This window comes from Tribolium castaneum, chromosome 3 (genome assembly GCF_031307605.1).
Source record: "Tribolium castaneum strain GA2 chromosome 3, icTriCast1.1, whole genome shotgun sequence".
Lineage (NCBI taxonomy): Eukaryota > Metazoa > Arthropoda > Insecta > Coleoptera > Tenebrionidae > Tribolium > Tribolium castaneum.
Genome location: NC_087396.1, coordinates 14,937,378 through 14,952,506, shown reverse-complemented (window position 1 = coordinate 14,952,506; position 15,129 = coordinate 14,937,378). Strand labels below are relative to the sequence as shown.

At 40.3% G+C, this 15,129-nt stretch overlaps 3 protein-coding genes across 7 annotated transcripts in view; 1 reads left to right on the top strand and 2 right to left on the bottom strand.

The window, feature by feature from the left end:
- The window catches only part of LOC664574 (sodium channel protein 60E), a 59,353-nt gene extending 48,418 nt beyond the window's left edge, over positions 1–10,935 (top strand). The window contains exons 7-29 of one of the 4 annotated variants that reach the window (XM_064355803.1): positions 37–203; positions 265–409; positions 792–1,009; positions 1,150–1,320; positions 1,371–1,564; positions 1,781–1,886; positions 1,934–2,059; positions 2,127–2,204; positions 2,699–2,873; positions 3,396–3,517; positions 3,567–3,744; positions 3,796–4,099; positions 4,149–4,464; positions 5,154–5,429; positions 5,476–5,580; positions 5,631–5,822; positions 5,871–6,159; positions 6,212–6,405; positions 6,453–6,928; positions 6,984–7,203; positions 7,252–7,391; positions 7,453–7,957; positions 8,047–8,228. In XM_064355803.1, coding sequence (XP_064211873.1) covers positions 37–203; positions 265–409; positions 792–1,009; positions 1,150–1,320; positions 1,371–1,564; positions 1,781–1,886; positions 1,934–2,059; positions 2,127–2,204; positions 2,699–2,873; positions 3,396–3,517; positions 3,567–3,744; positions 3,796–4,099; positions 4,149–4,464; positions 5,154–5,429; positions 5,476–5,580; positions 5,631–5,822; positions 5,871–6,159; positions 6,212–6,405; positions 6,453–6,928; positions 6,984–7,203; positions 7,252–7,391; positions 7,453–7,957; positions 8,047–8,088 — 4,739 coding nt within the window. In that variant the 3' untranslated portion in view covers positions 8,089–8,228. Of the gene's footprint in view, positions 1–36; positions 204–264; positions 410–791; positions 1,010–1,149; positions 1,321–1,370; positions 1,565–1,780; positions 1,887–1,933; positions 2,060–2,126; positions 2,205–2,698; positions 2,874–3,395; positions 3,518–3,566; positions 3,745–3,795; positions 4,100–4,148; positions 4,465–5,153; positions 5,430–5,475; positions 5,581–5,630; positions 5,823–5,870; positions 6,160–6,211; positions 6,406–6,452; positions 6,933–6,983; positions 7,204–7,251; positions 7,392–7,452 lie in introns of those variants that run through there. The other 3 variants (XM_015982117.2, XM_015982120.2, XM_015982121.2) reach the window with 3 other exon arrangements.
- On the bottom strand, positions 10,928–11,777 carry ND-18 (NADH dehydrogenase (ubiquinone) 18 kDa subunit). 2 transcript variants are annotated; one of them, XM_008197789.3, is made up of 4 exons: positions 11,616–11,777; positions 11,408–11,570; positions 11,184–11,359; positions 10,928–11,133 (listed from the first exon to the last, which is right to left on the bottom strand). In XM_008197789.3, the coding sequence occupies exons 1-4, from the start codon at positions 11,666–11,668 to the stop codon at positions 10,953–10,955; spliced, it is 573 nt and encodes a 190-aa protein (XP_008196011.1). In that variant the 5' UTR covers positions 11,669–11,777; the 3' UTR covers positions 10,928–10,952. The 2 variants fall into 2 exon arrangements, with proteins under 2 accessions (XP_008196011.1, XP_975662.1); XM_970569.5 differs by having other exon boundaries at positions 11,613–11,773.
- A 701-nt stretch (positions 11,778–12,478) lies between these two features.
- LOC664571 (beta-hexosaminidase subunit alpha) lies at positions 12,479–14,456 on the bottom strand. The gene is made up of 7 exons (XM_008197788.3): positions 14,227–14,456; positions 13,957–14,179; positions 13,803–13,912; positions 13,548–13,753; positions 13,181–13,501; positions 12,906–13,122; positions 12,479–12,856 (listed from the first exon to the last, which is right to left on the bottom strand). The coding sequence occupies exons 1-7, from the start codon at positions 14,386–14,388 to the stop codon at positions 12,500–12,502; spliced, it is 1,596 nt and encodes a 531-aa protein (XP_008196010.1). The 5' UTR covers positions 14,389–14,456; the 3' UTR covers positions 12,479–12,499.
- Positions 14,457–15,129: the final 673 nt, after the last annotated feature.

The window sequence follows — 15,129 nt, the reverse complement described above, 5'->3', positions numbered from 1 at the left end:
ATTGCTTATTGGCCTCATTACTACCCTCTCGAGCAGCGCCCACGCGGACTGGGCTCAGCAGCCGGCAGGCGAGCAGCAACAGCGGCGAGGGGAACAACCGGGAGTCCTCTCTGGACGACTCCGGCGTGGTGGACGACCACGAAACCGAAGGGGACGCCACGTCGGAGGATGTGGCCTCGCACTTACCGCAGCAGCTGCCACGGGTGCGTTTTTGCTCGTGATGTACGAGTTCAGCGCTTTATCGATTCGACTAATCTGTTGCAGCAAAGGGTAGAGGTGACACCTGTTACGGTGGCTCTCAGCCCGAAGGAAATCAAAGTGATCAAGTGCAACGGGGTGGGAAGCTGCAAGAAAAAGAAGCAGATGTACTCCCTTCCGCCGGATTATCTCTCACACATCGTCGTCATTGGTGAGTGCAGAAAAAATTATAATTCTATAATCAAACAAAGCAGACTTCACAATCGGCGCTAAAAAAGTACGACAGTGTTTAAGACCTGGCGACTTATGATTACGTGTTTGATCCATTTTGCGCTGGTTTTATTTTAGTTAATTCGTAACACACGAGAGAATTAATTCCAGAGATAACGCCCTGGAATTTTCGCCCCAGGGAATTGTAATTTCGTTCTTTCACCTCTCCCGTCTCATCCAATTTCGGCAATTCCAACAATGTCTAAACCACGAAAAACTTAATTGTCCCGACTAACCCTTCTGAACTTTACGGCCACAAATTCGCCATTTAAGCGCCAGCGCCCCAATTGAATCCCTTTGGTTAATTGAAAAATACATTGTAGACGACCAGATTCCGGATCGGAACTGTTCCGGCTGTGAACAGTGCTGTGTGGACTACGATGGGTGGCTGCAGTTTCAGCAAGCCCTCTATCGAATAGTCCGGGACCCTCTCTTCGAGCTCGCCATCACGGTCTGCATTGTGCTCAATACCATGTTCCTAGCCATGGAGCACCACGGCATGAGCGACGACGTGCTCAAGGCTCTAGACATAGGCAATAAAGTGAGTCGAGCCTATTATCCATTTCCCTCGGTTGGCAATTCAATCAGCTCAATTGTGCGGCCAAAACTCATCCAATTAAAGCCGTTTAATTATACATTGCTCACTAAAACGCGAGCGCTGATATCCGTGTTTATTTTTAGGTTTTTACTTCCATTTTTACGTTCGAATGTTGCCTGAAGCTGATGGCGCTTAGCAAGGAATTTTTTTACTGCGGCTGGAACATCTTTGATTTAATTATAGTCTCGGCGAGCGTTCTAGATCTGATATTCGAACTTGTCGATGGGTTATCGGTACTGCGAGGCTTGCGATTGGTGAGTCGAAAAACCGACTAGACGTTTCCTGACTTTAGTTTTATCCGTAGTTGAGAGTTCTGAAGCTGGCTCAATCATGGATAACCATGAAAGTGTTGCTCAGCATCATAATTAGCACGATAGGAGCTTTGGGGAACCTCACTTTCGTACTTGTTATCGTCATTTATATTTTTGCCGTGATAGGGATGCAACTTTTCGCCAAGGACTACACCCCGGAGAAGTTCTATCCCGATCCCGTTCCTAGGTAAGGCTGGAATTCCGGGCTTGTTTCATATTTAATCCGGCGACAAAATGACAGGAACAAGGGTTTTACGAGGGTGATATTTTTTACGACCGATGAAACTGTTCTGTTGGGATAATTAAAAACAGAACGACCGACACTTAAGAGAGGGACGCTATTTCCTCGAATTTCTTAAAAGTAAACATTTCAGTTGTAACAGTTTTGCGTTTTCCGTTTTAGATGGAACTTCACTGATTTTTTTCATTCGTTCATGATGATTTTTCGGATCCTTTGCGGCGAATGGATCGAGCCTTTGTGGGATTGCATGCGGGCGGAGAGCACTGAGGTGAGAATCGCCCCCAATGCGGCACCGAGTAATTTTCGTAATCGCAGGGTCCTGGCACGTGCCTCGCCGTTTTCCTTCCGACTCTAGTAATGGGGAACTTCATGGTCTTGAACTTGTTCTTGGCTTTGTTGCTCAACAGTTTCAACTCCGAAGAACTCAAGACGCGAAAAGAGGTACCGAATCGATTCACACCCCACCTGCATGTCCGTTTATGTTACTTTACGTTTTTCTTCTTCACAGGTTTATTATTTTTTCCCCACACACAGTTTATGTAGACCCGAACCAAATTTATGTTATCCAGTAGAAGACCGGGAGCGGGTTTGTGATCGGTTTTTGTTCGACTAATTATTACCTCTTTGTTGTTTAATTTGTGTGCATGCACTCTTCTAACAAGGATAATATTGCACAAGTTCTAAATCCCTGTGATATTGTCGTTTGCAAGCGAAATGTACATAAATATATGTGTTATGCGTTAGGTAAGTAACTAATTCCTGTTTAATTGCTTCGCTTATTGGACAATGCTGAAAAATAACTGCAAATCACGACACCAAACGCAATCGCTATAAACGTAGCGCAAAAATAAACCGCCAGTTTTCCAAATTAAATTGGTGGTTTAGCAATTAGTTTAGAAATTAGAGAAAACACGAAAACATGCATTTTCACTGTATCAAAAGTTACCCACTTGACACATTGGACCGAGTTGGAAAACACGAAATAACGATAGAACTTTTGAGGAACTTGCCAGAATGCATGTATCTAGACAATCTCCCTGCTGGAGAGTAATTCACAAAACAAACAAAAATGTTGTACAGGAAGTTGGAGATGAGTCGAAATTAGCTCAGAGCTTTGAACGGATCCGGGACTTGATCAGGAAGCGGCGACAGCAACGAATGCAAGAACAAAAACAAAACGAAAACAATTCACGGCTGGAGCAGATTGTCCGGGAAGTCATGCAGAGGCGAGCTGAGGAAGAAGCGTTCAAAACAGGTATTTAGCCATTATGTTCGTTTGCAAAGCCACAGCCATTTCGTGACGAATTAGGCGTCTTAGAGGGAACAAAGAGACAAATTACCATTTACATGATCAAAGCCGGAGAGCAATTCTTCATAAAAATTAATTCGCCGGCTCCTAATTGTGGAACTTCACAGCTCCGGGATTCATAATTATTTATTAAACATTACGCTCAGTGGATTGATGTGAAAATCATTTCCGGTAAACCTTTACAGCTCTCTAACGAGCTCCATTTGCATTATTTCGTTATCCTTTTGACGGTTGCAACGGCGAGATATCGATTTCTGTCTTGTTTATGCTCCTTCGTGTCACGTCCTAGTTTGATAAAGCCCACAAAACGATGGTAATTGCAGCAGCCGCGACTCGTATTATGTATCTATTTTAACGCTCAACTTAATGCTTTCCTAATTTCGGCAATTTATACGCGATGTCGGCGCAAGAACCTGTTGACAAGATTTATTATCTTCGGTCGATCTAACGTGACCCTTCTTCCAACAGGAATAACAACTAAAGCGATACAGGAAACTGTTGTTGGGTTTCCGAGGGACAAACGCAGTTACCAAGAAGCGATGAATAGGCCGATCTCGATCATAAGTTACGATCATCCACCCGACTATCAGGTAAACCTAATCACCCACAAATGGAATGGAAACAATAACTCGGTTCTAGACAATACAAGAAGGGGAGAATGAGGAAAAGTACGCCAGGAGATATTCGACGTTGATTAACGGAAACTCAGAAGAGAGCGATAATGCGGAGAAGACACGACTCATCGAAAACAAAAAGACTGACGTTAGATTACTACAGAACATGTCTTCGGGGAGAGGAACTACGAACGATAGTAAAGGTAAGAATCACTTCCGCATGGCCTCCAAACGACGAGTCTCGGATTTTCCAGAGGAAAACACCGAAAGTGTGGAGATGAAAAACATTGACAGGGGAACATCGGCCGACACGGAGCACGACGAGGAGTCCGCTTTATGTCCGGATTCCCATAAAAATTGCAACAGGAGAGGAGAGCACGAAGACGACAGCCAGAAGCCATGGCAGACTTTAGTGTCCTACGTGGACGAGCTAACCGTCGGTGGCCGACGCAACTCCAAAGGGCAATACATTGACGGAATGGGGAACTTTCCCGGTTTCGGTAACAAGAAGCCGCCTAAAGTACCACCAAACTGTTTTCCCCATCATTGTTACCAACAGTAACTTTGCAAGACTGTGCCCCGATCAACACTAATGTTTGCTTTGCAGGTGCGCTTGTTTCAATTACTGCTTGAACACTAGTGTGGGCAAAAAGTGGACAATGATAAGGACGATGGTTTTACGAGTTGTTGACACTCCCGGATTCGAGTGGTTTATTTTGGTGTTGATTTTCGCGTCTAGTGTGACACTGTGCTTTGAGGACATTCATTTGGATGAAAGTCCGGACTTGAAAAGCGTTCTCTACTGGACGAATTTAGCGTTCTCAATTATTTTTATTATCGAAATGTTGTTAAAATGGATCGCGTTGGGGTTCCACAAGTACTTCACCAGTTTTTGGACCTTGTTAGATTTTTTAATAGTTTTCGTAAGTATTGAGATAAATTGAAAAGGCGAAAATTTGTTGTTACTTAATGTCATTATGACAACATTGAGTCAAAAAATAACAAAAAATGTTACAACTGGACGAAGAGTCGGCGACATCAACTCCGCCGGACTCTACCACCAGCCTGCGCAGTATTGCAGATTTTTTAAAAAGAAATCTCGACCATTTCAAAACATTTAGAGGTTTACTAAAAGTGGCAGAATTCCTGATTGGTGCGCTTTGTGGGTTTTTGGCTTCTCCCATCTACCCTACCGGAACAATTTTCCGTTTTATAGTTTTTACGGCGTTAGTAGGCACAATAATTTGGATAATTCTGTACATTGCGGTCGGCAGTGATATTATTACATCGGTGATGTGTTGGGTGATCGCGGAACGAATCTTTATTGGTGTCGCTTGCATAGATTACGCCCTAGCTTCCCTCATTCAGACGCTAGACTCGATCAACAAATCAAGACTTGTTGACATGATTGCCGGGCTGCTCGGCTTTATCAACACCTTCTTATATGGAATTGCTGTTTTCCTTGTGAACAGTGCATATTTCGATCTCATGCATTCACTGTCATAAGTTCCCCATGTACATACTGATAAGAATAAATCGTAACCACAAATTCTCGTCTTTATAAGCCTTGATAAGGCGTCGCCTGGCATCTTCTCTCATTATTATATTCCAGGTCTCCCTCTTCAGCTTACTGATTGAGGAAAACGAAAACTTGCGAGTTTTACGTTCATTACGAACATTAAGAGCCTTACGACCGTTACGTGCCATTAGCCGATGGCAAGGGATGAGAATCGTGGTCAACGCCTTAATGTACGCAATCCCTAGCATCTTCAACGTGCTGTTAGTGTGTCTAGTATTTTGGCTGATTTTTTCCATCATGGGTGTACAGTTTTTCCGGGGTAAATTCTACAAATGTCTCGACGAAAATGACGAATTAGTACCCATAGAAGTAAGGACTAATCAACAAATCGTCACAATATTGTAATATATTTTAGATTGTTAACACTCGCCTGGATTGCCTAACTCTAAACTACACTTGGATCAACTCGAAGATTTCTTTCGATCACGTCGGGATCGCCTATCTTGCGCTGTTCCAAGTGGTAAGTCCGCCTTTGGGGTTTAAAAAGAAGGCTTCGAATCGTTGTTTAAGGCCACATTTGAGGGTTGGATGGAAGTAATGGCCGACGCCGTGGACGCCCGAGGGGTGGACCTGCAACCCCAACGCGAGGCGAACCTTTACGCTTACATTTACTTTGTTATTTTCATAGTCTGTGGTTCTTTTTTTACTTTGAATTTGTTCATTGGAGTCATCATCGATAATTTCAACATGTTGAAAAAAAAGGTAAGAAGGGATCGAAGCGGTGGGACAAATTTTGAAAAGTGATTTCAGTACGAAGGCGGGGTACTGGAGATGTTCCTCACCGAAAGCCAGAAGCACTATTACACCGCGATGAAGAAGCTGGGTAGGAAAAAACCCCAGAAGGTCATTAAAAGACCCATGAACCAGTTTCTGGCGATGTTTTACGACCTGTCGAACTCGCGCAGGTTTGAAATAGCAATATTCGTGTTGATATTTCTCAATATGTTATCGATGGGGATCGAACATTACAATCAGCCCCATGCTGTGTTCTTCATTTTAGAAGTTAGTAACGCGTTTTTCACTACAGTATTCGGTTTAGGTAAGTAGTTATCACCCAAAAAATGCAACACTGAAATATATTGTGGTTGCAGAGGCTATCGTCAAGATAATAGGACTAAGGTATCACTACTTCACGGTCCCGTGGAATGTGTTCGATTTTTTACTAGTGTTGGCTTCCATTCTCGGCATTTTGATGGAAGACATCATGATTGATTTTCCCGTGTCGCCGACTTTACTACGGGTGGTCAGGGTGTTTAGGATAGGGCGCATTTTGCGCTTGATAAAAGTGAGTTACTGTTATGTATACTGTTTTCGTTGAGTGTGCTTTTCTAGGCGGCCAAAGGCATCCGCAAGTTGCTTTTTGCCCTCGTCGTGTCTTTACCAGCCCTGTTCAACATAGGGGCTCTCTTAGCCTTAATCACCTTCATTTACGCTATAATCGGAATGTTCCTGTTCGGTCACGTCAAGCAACAAGGTGCGCTCGACGACATGGTCAACTTCCAAACTTTCGGAAGATCGATGCATTTGCTCTTCAGACTGATAACATCAGCCGGATGGAACGACGTTTTGGAGTCGCTAATGATCGAACCGCCAGAATGTGATCCCCATTATAGGAACCAGTCGAACGGCGACTGCGGATATCCCCTCCTTTCTATCATCTACTTTACCAGCTTCATCATAATAAATTACATGATAGTGATAAATATGTATATAGCTATAATTTTGGAGAACTTCAACCAGGCCCACCAGGAGGAAGAGATCGGGATCGTCGAGGATGATCTCGAGATGTTCTACATCCGGTGGAGCAAGTAGGTCTTGTTGCGGAAACGCGGGATTTGTGTTAGAATTCAAGTTTGGTTTCAGATACGATCCTCATGCAACTCAGTTTATTCGATTCTCTCAACTTTCCGATTTCATCGCTTCTTTAGACCCTCCTTTAGGCATCTCGAAACCCAATACCGTTGCTTTAGTGAGCTTCAATCTGCCCATCGCCAAGGGCAATAAAATCCATTGTTTAGATATTCTACACGCGTTAGTTAAACACGTGCTCGGCCACGTGGAAGAGACTGATAACTTTAGACAGGTGAGTGTGAAGGGAAGAAGGACATTCGATTAAGATTATCTCTTCCAGTTACAAGAACAAATGGATATCAAATTCAAGAAGCAGTTTCCGACGCGAAAAGAGCTGGAAATTGTTTCCTCGACTCGGATTTGGAAACGGCAAGATAAGGCCGCCAGGTTGATCCAGAAAACCTTCCGGGATTACGTAAAGTGAGTCGATTTCCATTAGAAAAGTGAACTGTTTGGTTTAATCGATGGTTTCGTGTGTTAGGCGCAAGAAAGAGCGCGAGCGGGTGCAGGAGGAGGTGGACGAGATGACGCAGACGTCGTCGCCTGGCGGCGGGTGGCAGGGGCGCCTGTCCGCTTTCCTGCATGTGCATCGAGGGAGTCGCGCCTCTTCTCGCAAGTCCTCTAGGGCCTCTGACGCGAGCGACCTCAGCGAGCTGGGCGGGCCGTGGCTGAACTTGCCGCTGCTGTTGCTCTCAAGCGCCACCAACATGGACCCAGAGGAGCTGGATTTGACGCGCGACGCCGCCGATGTCAACATAAAGGTAAGCGAGGCCACCCCCGAGGCCACGACGCCGGTGTGCGCGCCGCCGCCGGCGCGCCGCCGCAGCATCTACAACTTCCCGTTCTTCCTGCGGCACCAGGACGCGGTGGAGAAGCCGGACGACTCGGCCTCGCCGCCGGCGTCCAAGCGCTCGGCGCAATCGCTGCACCCGGCGATGGCCGAGGACCCCAAGCCCAAGCGCGGCAGCATCATCCGAAGAAAACGGGTAGGTTCGGTCAAGGCCAGACCGACGGGGGGCGGCATCACGCCCGCCCACAGGGCCGAATCCGAACCACTTAACAGTGCGGACGTTAGTATTTTAGTGACGGAAGCCTCGCCAGAAGCACCCATCCTTAAGCCTCCTCTGCAACGGCAACAGAGCGAGGCCACCGTTGTTCAAGTGTTAGTTCATAGGGAAAGTGAGGAGTACAATCAGGACGATGACGAAGCCACGCCCACGATTAAAGTCACTCCTGAGGACGCTTGTGATACGGACTTGACCCAAGTGTCGGGCGCTGACGCGAATAACCAAAACGGTAACACCACAGATAGCTGATCTGAACCCGCACACACCGAACTATTGCAATAATTATTAAATGTAGACTAGGAAGTGGGGGAACAGGCGGCGTACAGTCAATGGTTTATGAAAACCAATTTTAAACATTCCACAAGCAGTACAATCACAACTTTTCAGTTTATGCTTAGGGCAGTCCTGATTTTTACAACAGAACAGCATGATTTTTTAGATAACTAGTCGGCTTCAGCTTATTATAATTTTTTAAACCAATCACAATTGTCTTAAAACCAAAAGAACTCTAAAACAGTAAACACGCTTTTGTATCACTCGATCCTAATTAGGTACAACTAGATTTATTAAATAAATTTTATCGGAATTACAATAAAGCGCAATAACTTATCTTAGAATGAATACTTTCCTAGAGATAAAATTAATTCTGTTGCGTTTTTCATGTGCTACTCACCAACCAATCAATTAAGTCATTAATGAGATCATATCTAACAATCGGAATTCTTTTGGTTTGTTGACCACAATTAGTGAATTATGTAGGTAATAATAATAATAACATATGACATACGGGAGATACGAGGTAGAAAATATTCAAGTATAGTGTACTGTTTTATTCGCAATCATCATCTTTGTTATTTTAAAAATATAAAATTAATATGAGAGATCATTCAATTAGTGAAAATTATTAATAACGTAGATTACTAAAAAATGATTAAACTTCATTATTAGATGTTGTTCGTAGGTTAAATCATTACCTCAAAAACCAGTTCTTATCTCGCGTTAAAAATCTCTAACAATGTTTTAACGGCTTAAACAGCTTAATAATTTTAATGTTTTTATAAAAAAACAAAAGTGCAAATGCCTTGAAAAACATACAGTATGATAAATAAGTCATACACAAGACTCCTAATAAAAATTTTCAAAAAATTACGTACCATTATTTTAATAAAAAAAATAAAATGACCAAAAAATGCGGTTTTTTCATTTTATTTTTAAATGACATTTTTTTTATTTTTATATAAAGTTTAAAATTTTTATAAAGGAAAATAAATCAATCGAGTTTTTCACCACTTTAAACTCAGTTAAAAATATTAAAAATAAAGTACAAACTAACCTGAGAGGGAATGATTCAACTCAGAAACAACACCTAATTGAAACCAATTTGTTTATTACTTCTCATAAAAATTCAATTCAAAAATTTGCGTTCACGCGCTTGTGGAACCATATCGATGTTCAACCTTAATAATGATTGCGAATAATCTGTTGTTTCTTTTTAATTCACCATATTTCAGTTTTGCTTGTTTACGCAACTTTCCAGTTTCAAAATAACTTATGAACGTCAAAAAATTACGGCGCCTGGTCCTGGCCACGCATTTTTCATTTTGTATAATTAGGATTACTTTTTTAAGGTTATTGTAAAAAGAAAAATGATAAAGCGAATTAATTCTAATTCAGATGCTTTGGGCATATTGTACATAAAACAAGAAAACCAAGAAAAAATATGAATTTTCATGTAGATAGAGCATTATGAAATGAGTGAGTTTTTTAATTTTATGAATCTGAAGTTTGTATAGTTAAGAGAATTAATCAATAACTTAACGTACAGGTTATTATTAAGTCAATTAAACTCTAAACTATGACTATATCTCTACAAAAGAGACATCGTACAATCAGTAGCGAAAATAGTTTGTAGCGTTTAAGGATATTAAATGATTTAGCATGACATATTTTTGTTGGCGTTATTTTATTAGTCATAAAGATGTGTAAATATATGTTGACAATATAACTGTACATTACTCAAAGGCCTACACAAAAAGACTACAGTTTTTGTACGCTTTTTCGCCCTCCATTTAACCACTGTTCGCTCTCTCTCACCCACATCGTAACATATCACTTATCAACCGTTTTCTGTAAATAAACGCTTAAATGGAGGTGCGGAAATGCAACCAACACGATTGTTACGATATTTAAAATAAGATTTACTGCGCTACTATCAGTTGATTAGATGCACTCAGAGCCACAACAATTTTCAATCCTGCACTTTTAGTTGGAAACGAAACTTGTTCTTCCTGAAACTCTTCTTTGACGTATGTCCAAAATTCGCTTTCGTTCGCTTGATGACAAAATTAAAGCTAATCAGGGGGCCAGACGTGTGCATTGAAACAGTAGTGTACATAAAAAACTGATCATGTAGAGAACTAGTCTGTCTTTATTGCTTGAAAATAAAATTATCAATTGTTTATATGAAAAATTTCTTCTTCCTTATTACTACATGCTAAACGAGGTTTTATTCATTGTGATATTGTGTATCAAAGACGGGTCCCAACGGAAGGACAGACTCCTCCCGTCAGGACTTTCATAAATTGTTACAAACGTATTGTTGCATTTTATGAGGCAGATTTGAATAAAGTTTATTGCCAAAATATTTAATAAATGTATATAATCGCCAAAGTTATGGGGCCGCGTGCCTGAAACTGCGTTTCACACGCAGCTTTTGCTGTTTTGTTAGCTATTTATATTGCTAGTGATAACGTTTACCTAGATTGCCTTCATCAGATATTTTAAATATCATTGTTAATTTTAATATAGTAGCGGAAACACTAGAGTAGACTTGTGTACAAATCTTTAAATTGTCAAAGTTATAGCTTTTAAATTAAAAATAAAACCAAATTAATCAAGCTTTCTTTTAATCAAACTACTTGGTGGACACTCGAGTACGCTTGTTCCATGCAAAATTAATGCCGTACGACTTTGGCTTGAACGGTTTCTCAAACGAACTCTCCTGGACGTACCACTGCCAGCCGTTTTTCTCACAGTACTGGATTGCGTCCTCTTTGCTTGAAAACTGCAGTTTCATGTTGGACAATGGGTCACCGCTATGACACTCCTTTTCAGCAACAGTAAGCCTACAATTACTAAAACTTACGTCGAACACCAGCCCATCAAAGGGTTCTCCCAGCGCTCGCGAGTGTCAAAATCCATCTCCCAATGTCCTGTGTTGTCAGTCCCACTTTGCATTGCATTTTTAGACGGCTCATAAATGCGCACCAAGCGTTCCTTGACGTGCTCCTCTGGGACCCCCGTCACGCATGAAATATCAGTCTAAAACCCCACTGATTCATACCATACCCCAATAAATGTAAGACCTACAGTTGCGTCCACTGTTATGTAACCCTGTAAACGTTTACGTTGTTCGACTTCTTCAGGGTTAAGCAAGGCTAGATCGTTGATTTGTGGGGCCTCTTTCTGATTAAGTGCTTTAGAAACGTCGTCACTTTGTCGGCTTGAAGTTGTGGAAATACTAGCAAGTGACCTAAGTTTGAGGTTAGAATACCAAATCATTTTGAAAACTCACCACTTTAAACTAGGGCACTTCTGGAGTGCCCGTGAACGCAAAATTATCGAAGCCATTTGAAAAAACCCTAATTAACGTTCTAATCAGGAAAACTTTAATTTTTTTTATAAACACTGACAATCGATGTTACATCAATTGTCAAAATTCAGGACGGCCAACCGAAGTTTTTACCGGATAATTCAAATGGAACAATATTCAAATGAAAGAAAAAAAGGCAATAATTTTTTTGCACTTCCGGGACTAAAGTTGATACTTAGTTCCTGTTGACACGAACTAAAACTTTCTTTCTACGAAAGTTTCAAGGCCCTGTTTACAGGAACGTTCTAAGGAATAAATAATCCACTGTAGTCCCTGTAGACAGTATCTAAATTATCTATTGTATTTTAGTCTCAGAAGTGCAAAAATAGTTATTAATAATACAAATGCAAAAACACAAGCTTAAAGTCCGAAGGCTGTCGTTATGCAACAAGCGTATGCGAGTTGCATACCTAGAGACCCGAAAACTTCAAGCGTTTTCGCATAAGTGTTGTTCAAATTTTTTTGTTGGAACATTTTAAGTGATTTTAATTTAAAACACGTTGTTTTAAATAGTGAAAACACGTTGCTATGGGAACAATCTAGGATTAGGATCTTAAAAAAAAGCTTCAAATGTTATCAACAAAAAAAAACAATTTTAAAGTGCAAAAAATAATGTATATGCCTCGGGACCAAAGTGACCAAATTCACTCGCGGAATTAAATGCTGCACTTTAGACCTCCAATGTACAATATACTATTTCATTTTCAATAACTTTGTAAACATTCAAGTGATTTCAACATGTCTAATAATCGCTGATTTGCAAGGATTTATGAAATAATACACTTGGAATAATTTGGATGTTTTATTGCTTAAAAGCACATTCCTGGTCCATTTGGAGGCTGTGCCGCAATTCCCCTTTTGTTCATCCGGCACGCATGTTCCTCAAGTCTGATCTGAGCATCAGAAATATCAACAACGTTTTCATCAGACCAAAGTCTTTCAGCTACAGCACTAGCTCGTGGCCATACTCTTGGGATTACGCTGAATTCATTAACATATTCTCCCCACATACACGCTTCGCCTCCTAATAACAATTTCTTTTCCTCCTCTGTGTGCAAAAGTAAACCAGGTTCGCATTTATAAAACGCATCCCAGTCACTACCACTGTGCAGAACCGACAAATACCAACAAGATGAATACAGACCATATTTACCCGCTTTAATCACCTTCAAAATTGAAAAAAGAATAAAATATCAGTTGTGAAAAAATACTCACATTATTCAAAGTGCTAAGACCGTTGTCTTTCCAAACGTGTACAACAGTCGAGTTAGGTAACTCGACTCCGTTTACAAAAACTTCCTCCCAAACAAGGTATTTCGAACTCAAATTGTCTAAAATGTCGACCACGTGTTGAATAAAATAGCTTTCAAGTTGCTCATAAGTCGAGAAATTGTTCTGTTTCATAAAATTACTCACATCCGGGTTGCTTTTCCTATCAAAATAATGTACGTGAAAATAAAATGTTTCTTATTCATGAGGAATAAATGTACCAACAGTCAAATTCAACCTCATCACCCCCTATATGAAAATATGAATCGGGGAAAACGTCCACAATTTCCGTAAACAAATTATTGATAAAATCGTAAGTGGTGTCCTTAGTTGGGTCCATTGGGCCCAGTTCGCCATTGGCCACATTGTCCGTGAAACAGCTAGTCAACAGTTCCGGGTGGGCCACTCCCCAAGAACGTGTATGACCGGGAGTATCGAACTCGGGGATTACCCGAATCCCCCTAACCCTGGCATATTCTATTATTTTCATAACGTCACTTTGTTCGTAGACTCCACTAACAGGGTGATAAGCACCCTTATCACTGAAATATTATTGAGTGCAAATTTAATTAGTTTTAACTGTTGAACCTTAGCTCGTGGTAGGTGCGACTTTTATAGGGAAAACTATGATCGTCTGTGATATGCCAGTGAAAAACGTTAAGTTTGTTATAAGCCATAGCGTCCAGCATTTGCAGAATGATACGCACGGGCTCGAAGTGACGTGATGTGTCCAGGAGAAAACCTCTGTGAGGAAATCTCGGAAAATCAACGATTTTAGTTGTATTAATCATTAGCTGCAAAAAACATTGAATAATTGAAAAAACACTTTTGAATGATGCGTACTGTATCTTGTTCTGCGTAAATTAATTGAGAAAATGTCTCCAAACCCCTCAAAACGCCCCATATTGTCTCCGACTCCAGAAAGGCCCCCTCGGAGTCAACAGTCAAAGTATCTGAAACTTTTCGTCAACGTTTACCCAATTTATCGTCGACTCACAATTTTCATTGTCGTGTAATTCCGGTAAAATATTCTCATTTGGACACTCGCCGAGTAAAGTAATCGTCAATGTTTCCAAATACCCAAGAAAATTATCATCTAATTCCCAAAAGTTCGCTTCTGGTGTTTCTTCTAACTTTGATGTTATGGAAGTAGCAATGATGGTCCAGTATCTCGTTAAAGCGTCGTCTAAGAAACTAGGACACCCAATATTTACCGGTGCCTTGTGGAAAATTAAACGGTTGTTGAAAATTTAACTATGTTTGTTACCTCAAAAGTGAAAGAGTGAGGGCGAATTAAATAATAAGTCTCAGATACTTCTTGTTGTTGGGGCTTAGGCCATACTGCACCCTTTGAAGCTTGAATTACAGGGCCTGGACGTATGGCAAAGGTGTAAACGAAAAAAAAGCTAAGAAATATAAACAGTCTCATCTTGATGTGTGCTATAATCTTGTTACTACTTACTAACTGTTTGTTTTGGGTTACTTATAATATAATTGACAATCTAATCAGACAATCACAATTTCTAGTGTTAGGAAGTTTCATATACTTCATGTAGAATATCAAACTTCTTTTAAGCAATTTTATAAAATACATTTATAGACAAAACGATTAAGTTTTAGTTAATGTGCTTAAACAACGTGTGCTCAAAAAATGTAATGTACTTACATTATAAAATAAAGTCTTATGTTGTTTACTTTTTAAATCCTATTAGTTGTTAAATCATCTTCAAAATTGCCAAAACAACAGAATACTTTAACTTTGTAACTTGATAAAATAACAAAAGTTTTAAGATGGACCGCTTTGATAAAAATAGAATACATAACTTTCCTTTATCTCCATTCTGTAAATCACAAAACATAAATCACATTTTTCATTTTCTTCAGGTTGTAAAATGTAAAAATTACAATTTTGATTTTGTAATAAGACTCAAGCCATACACAATTAAAAAATATTCTGTTGAAATCAATCCTTTTTTAAAGGTGTGTAAGTTGTGAAATACAGAAAAAAATTAAAAATTTATTTTGATTTCGCTTTCTCTGAATTTATTTCACCTTGTAGAAAAATGCCAGCAAAAATAAAGTATTTATAGTTTTAATCACTTACAGAAACACTAATAGCCCTTTTTACGCAAACGGAAAATGTGACGTATTTGTTTATAATTATAATAAT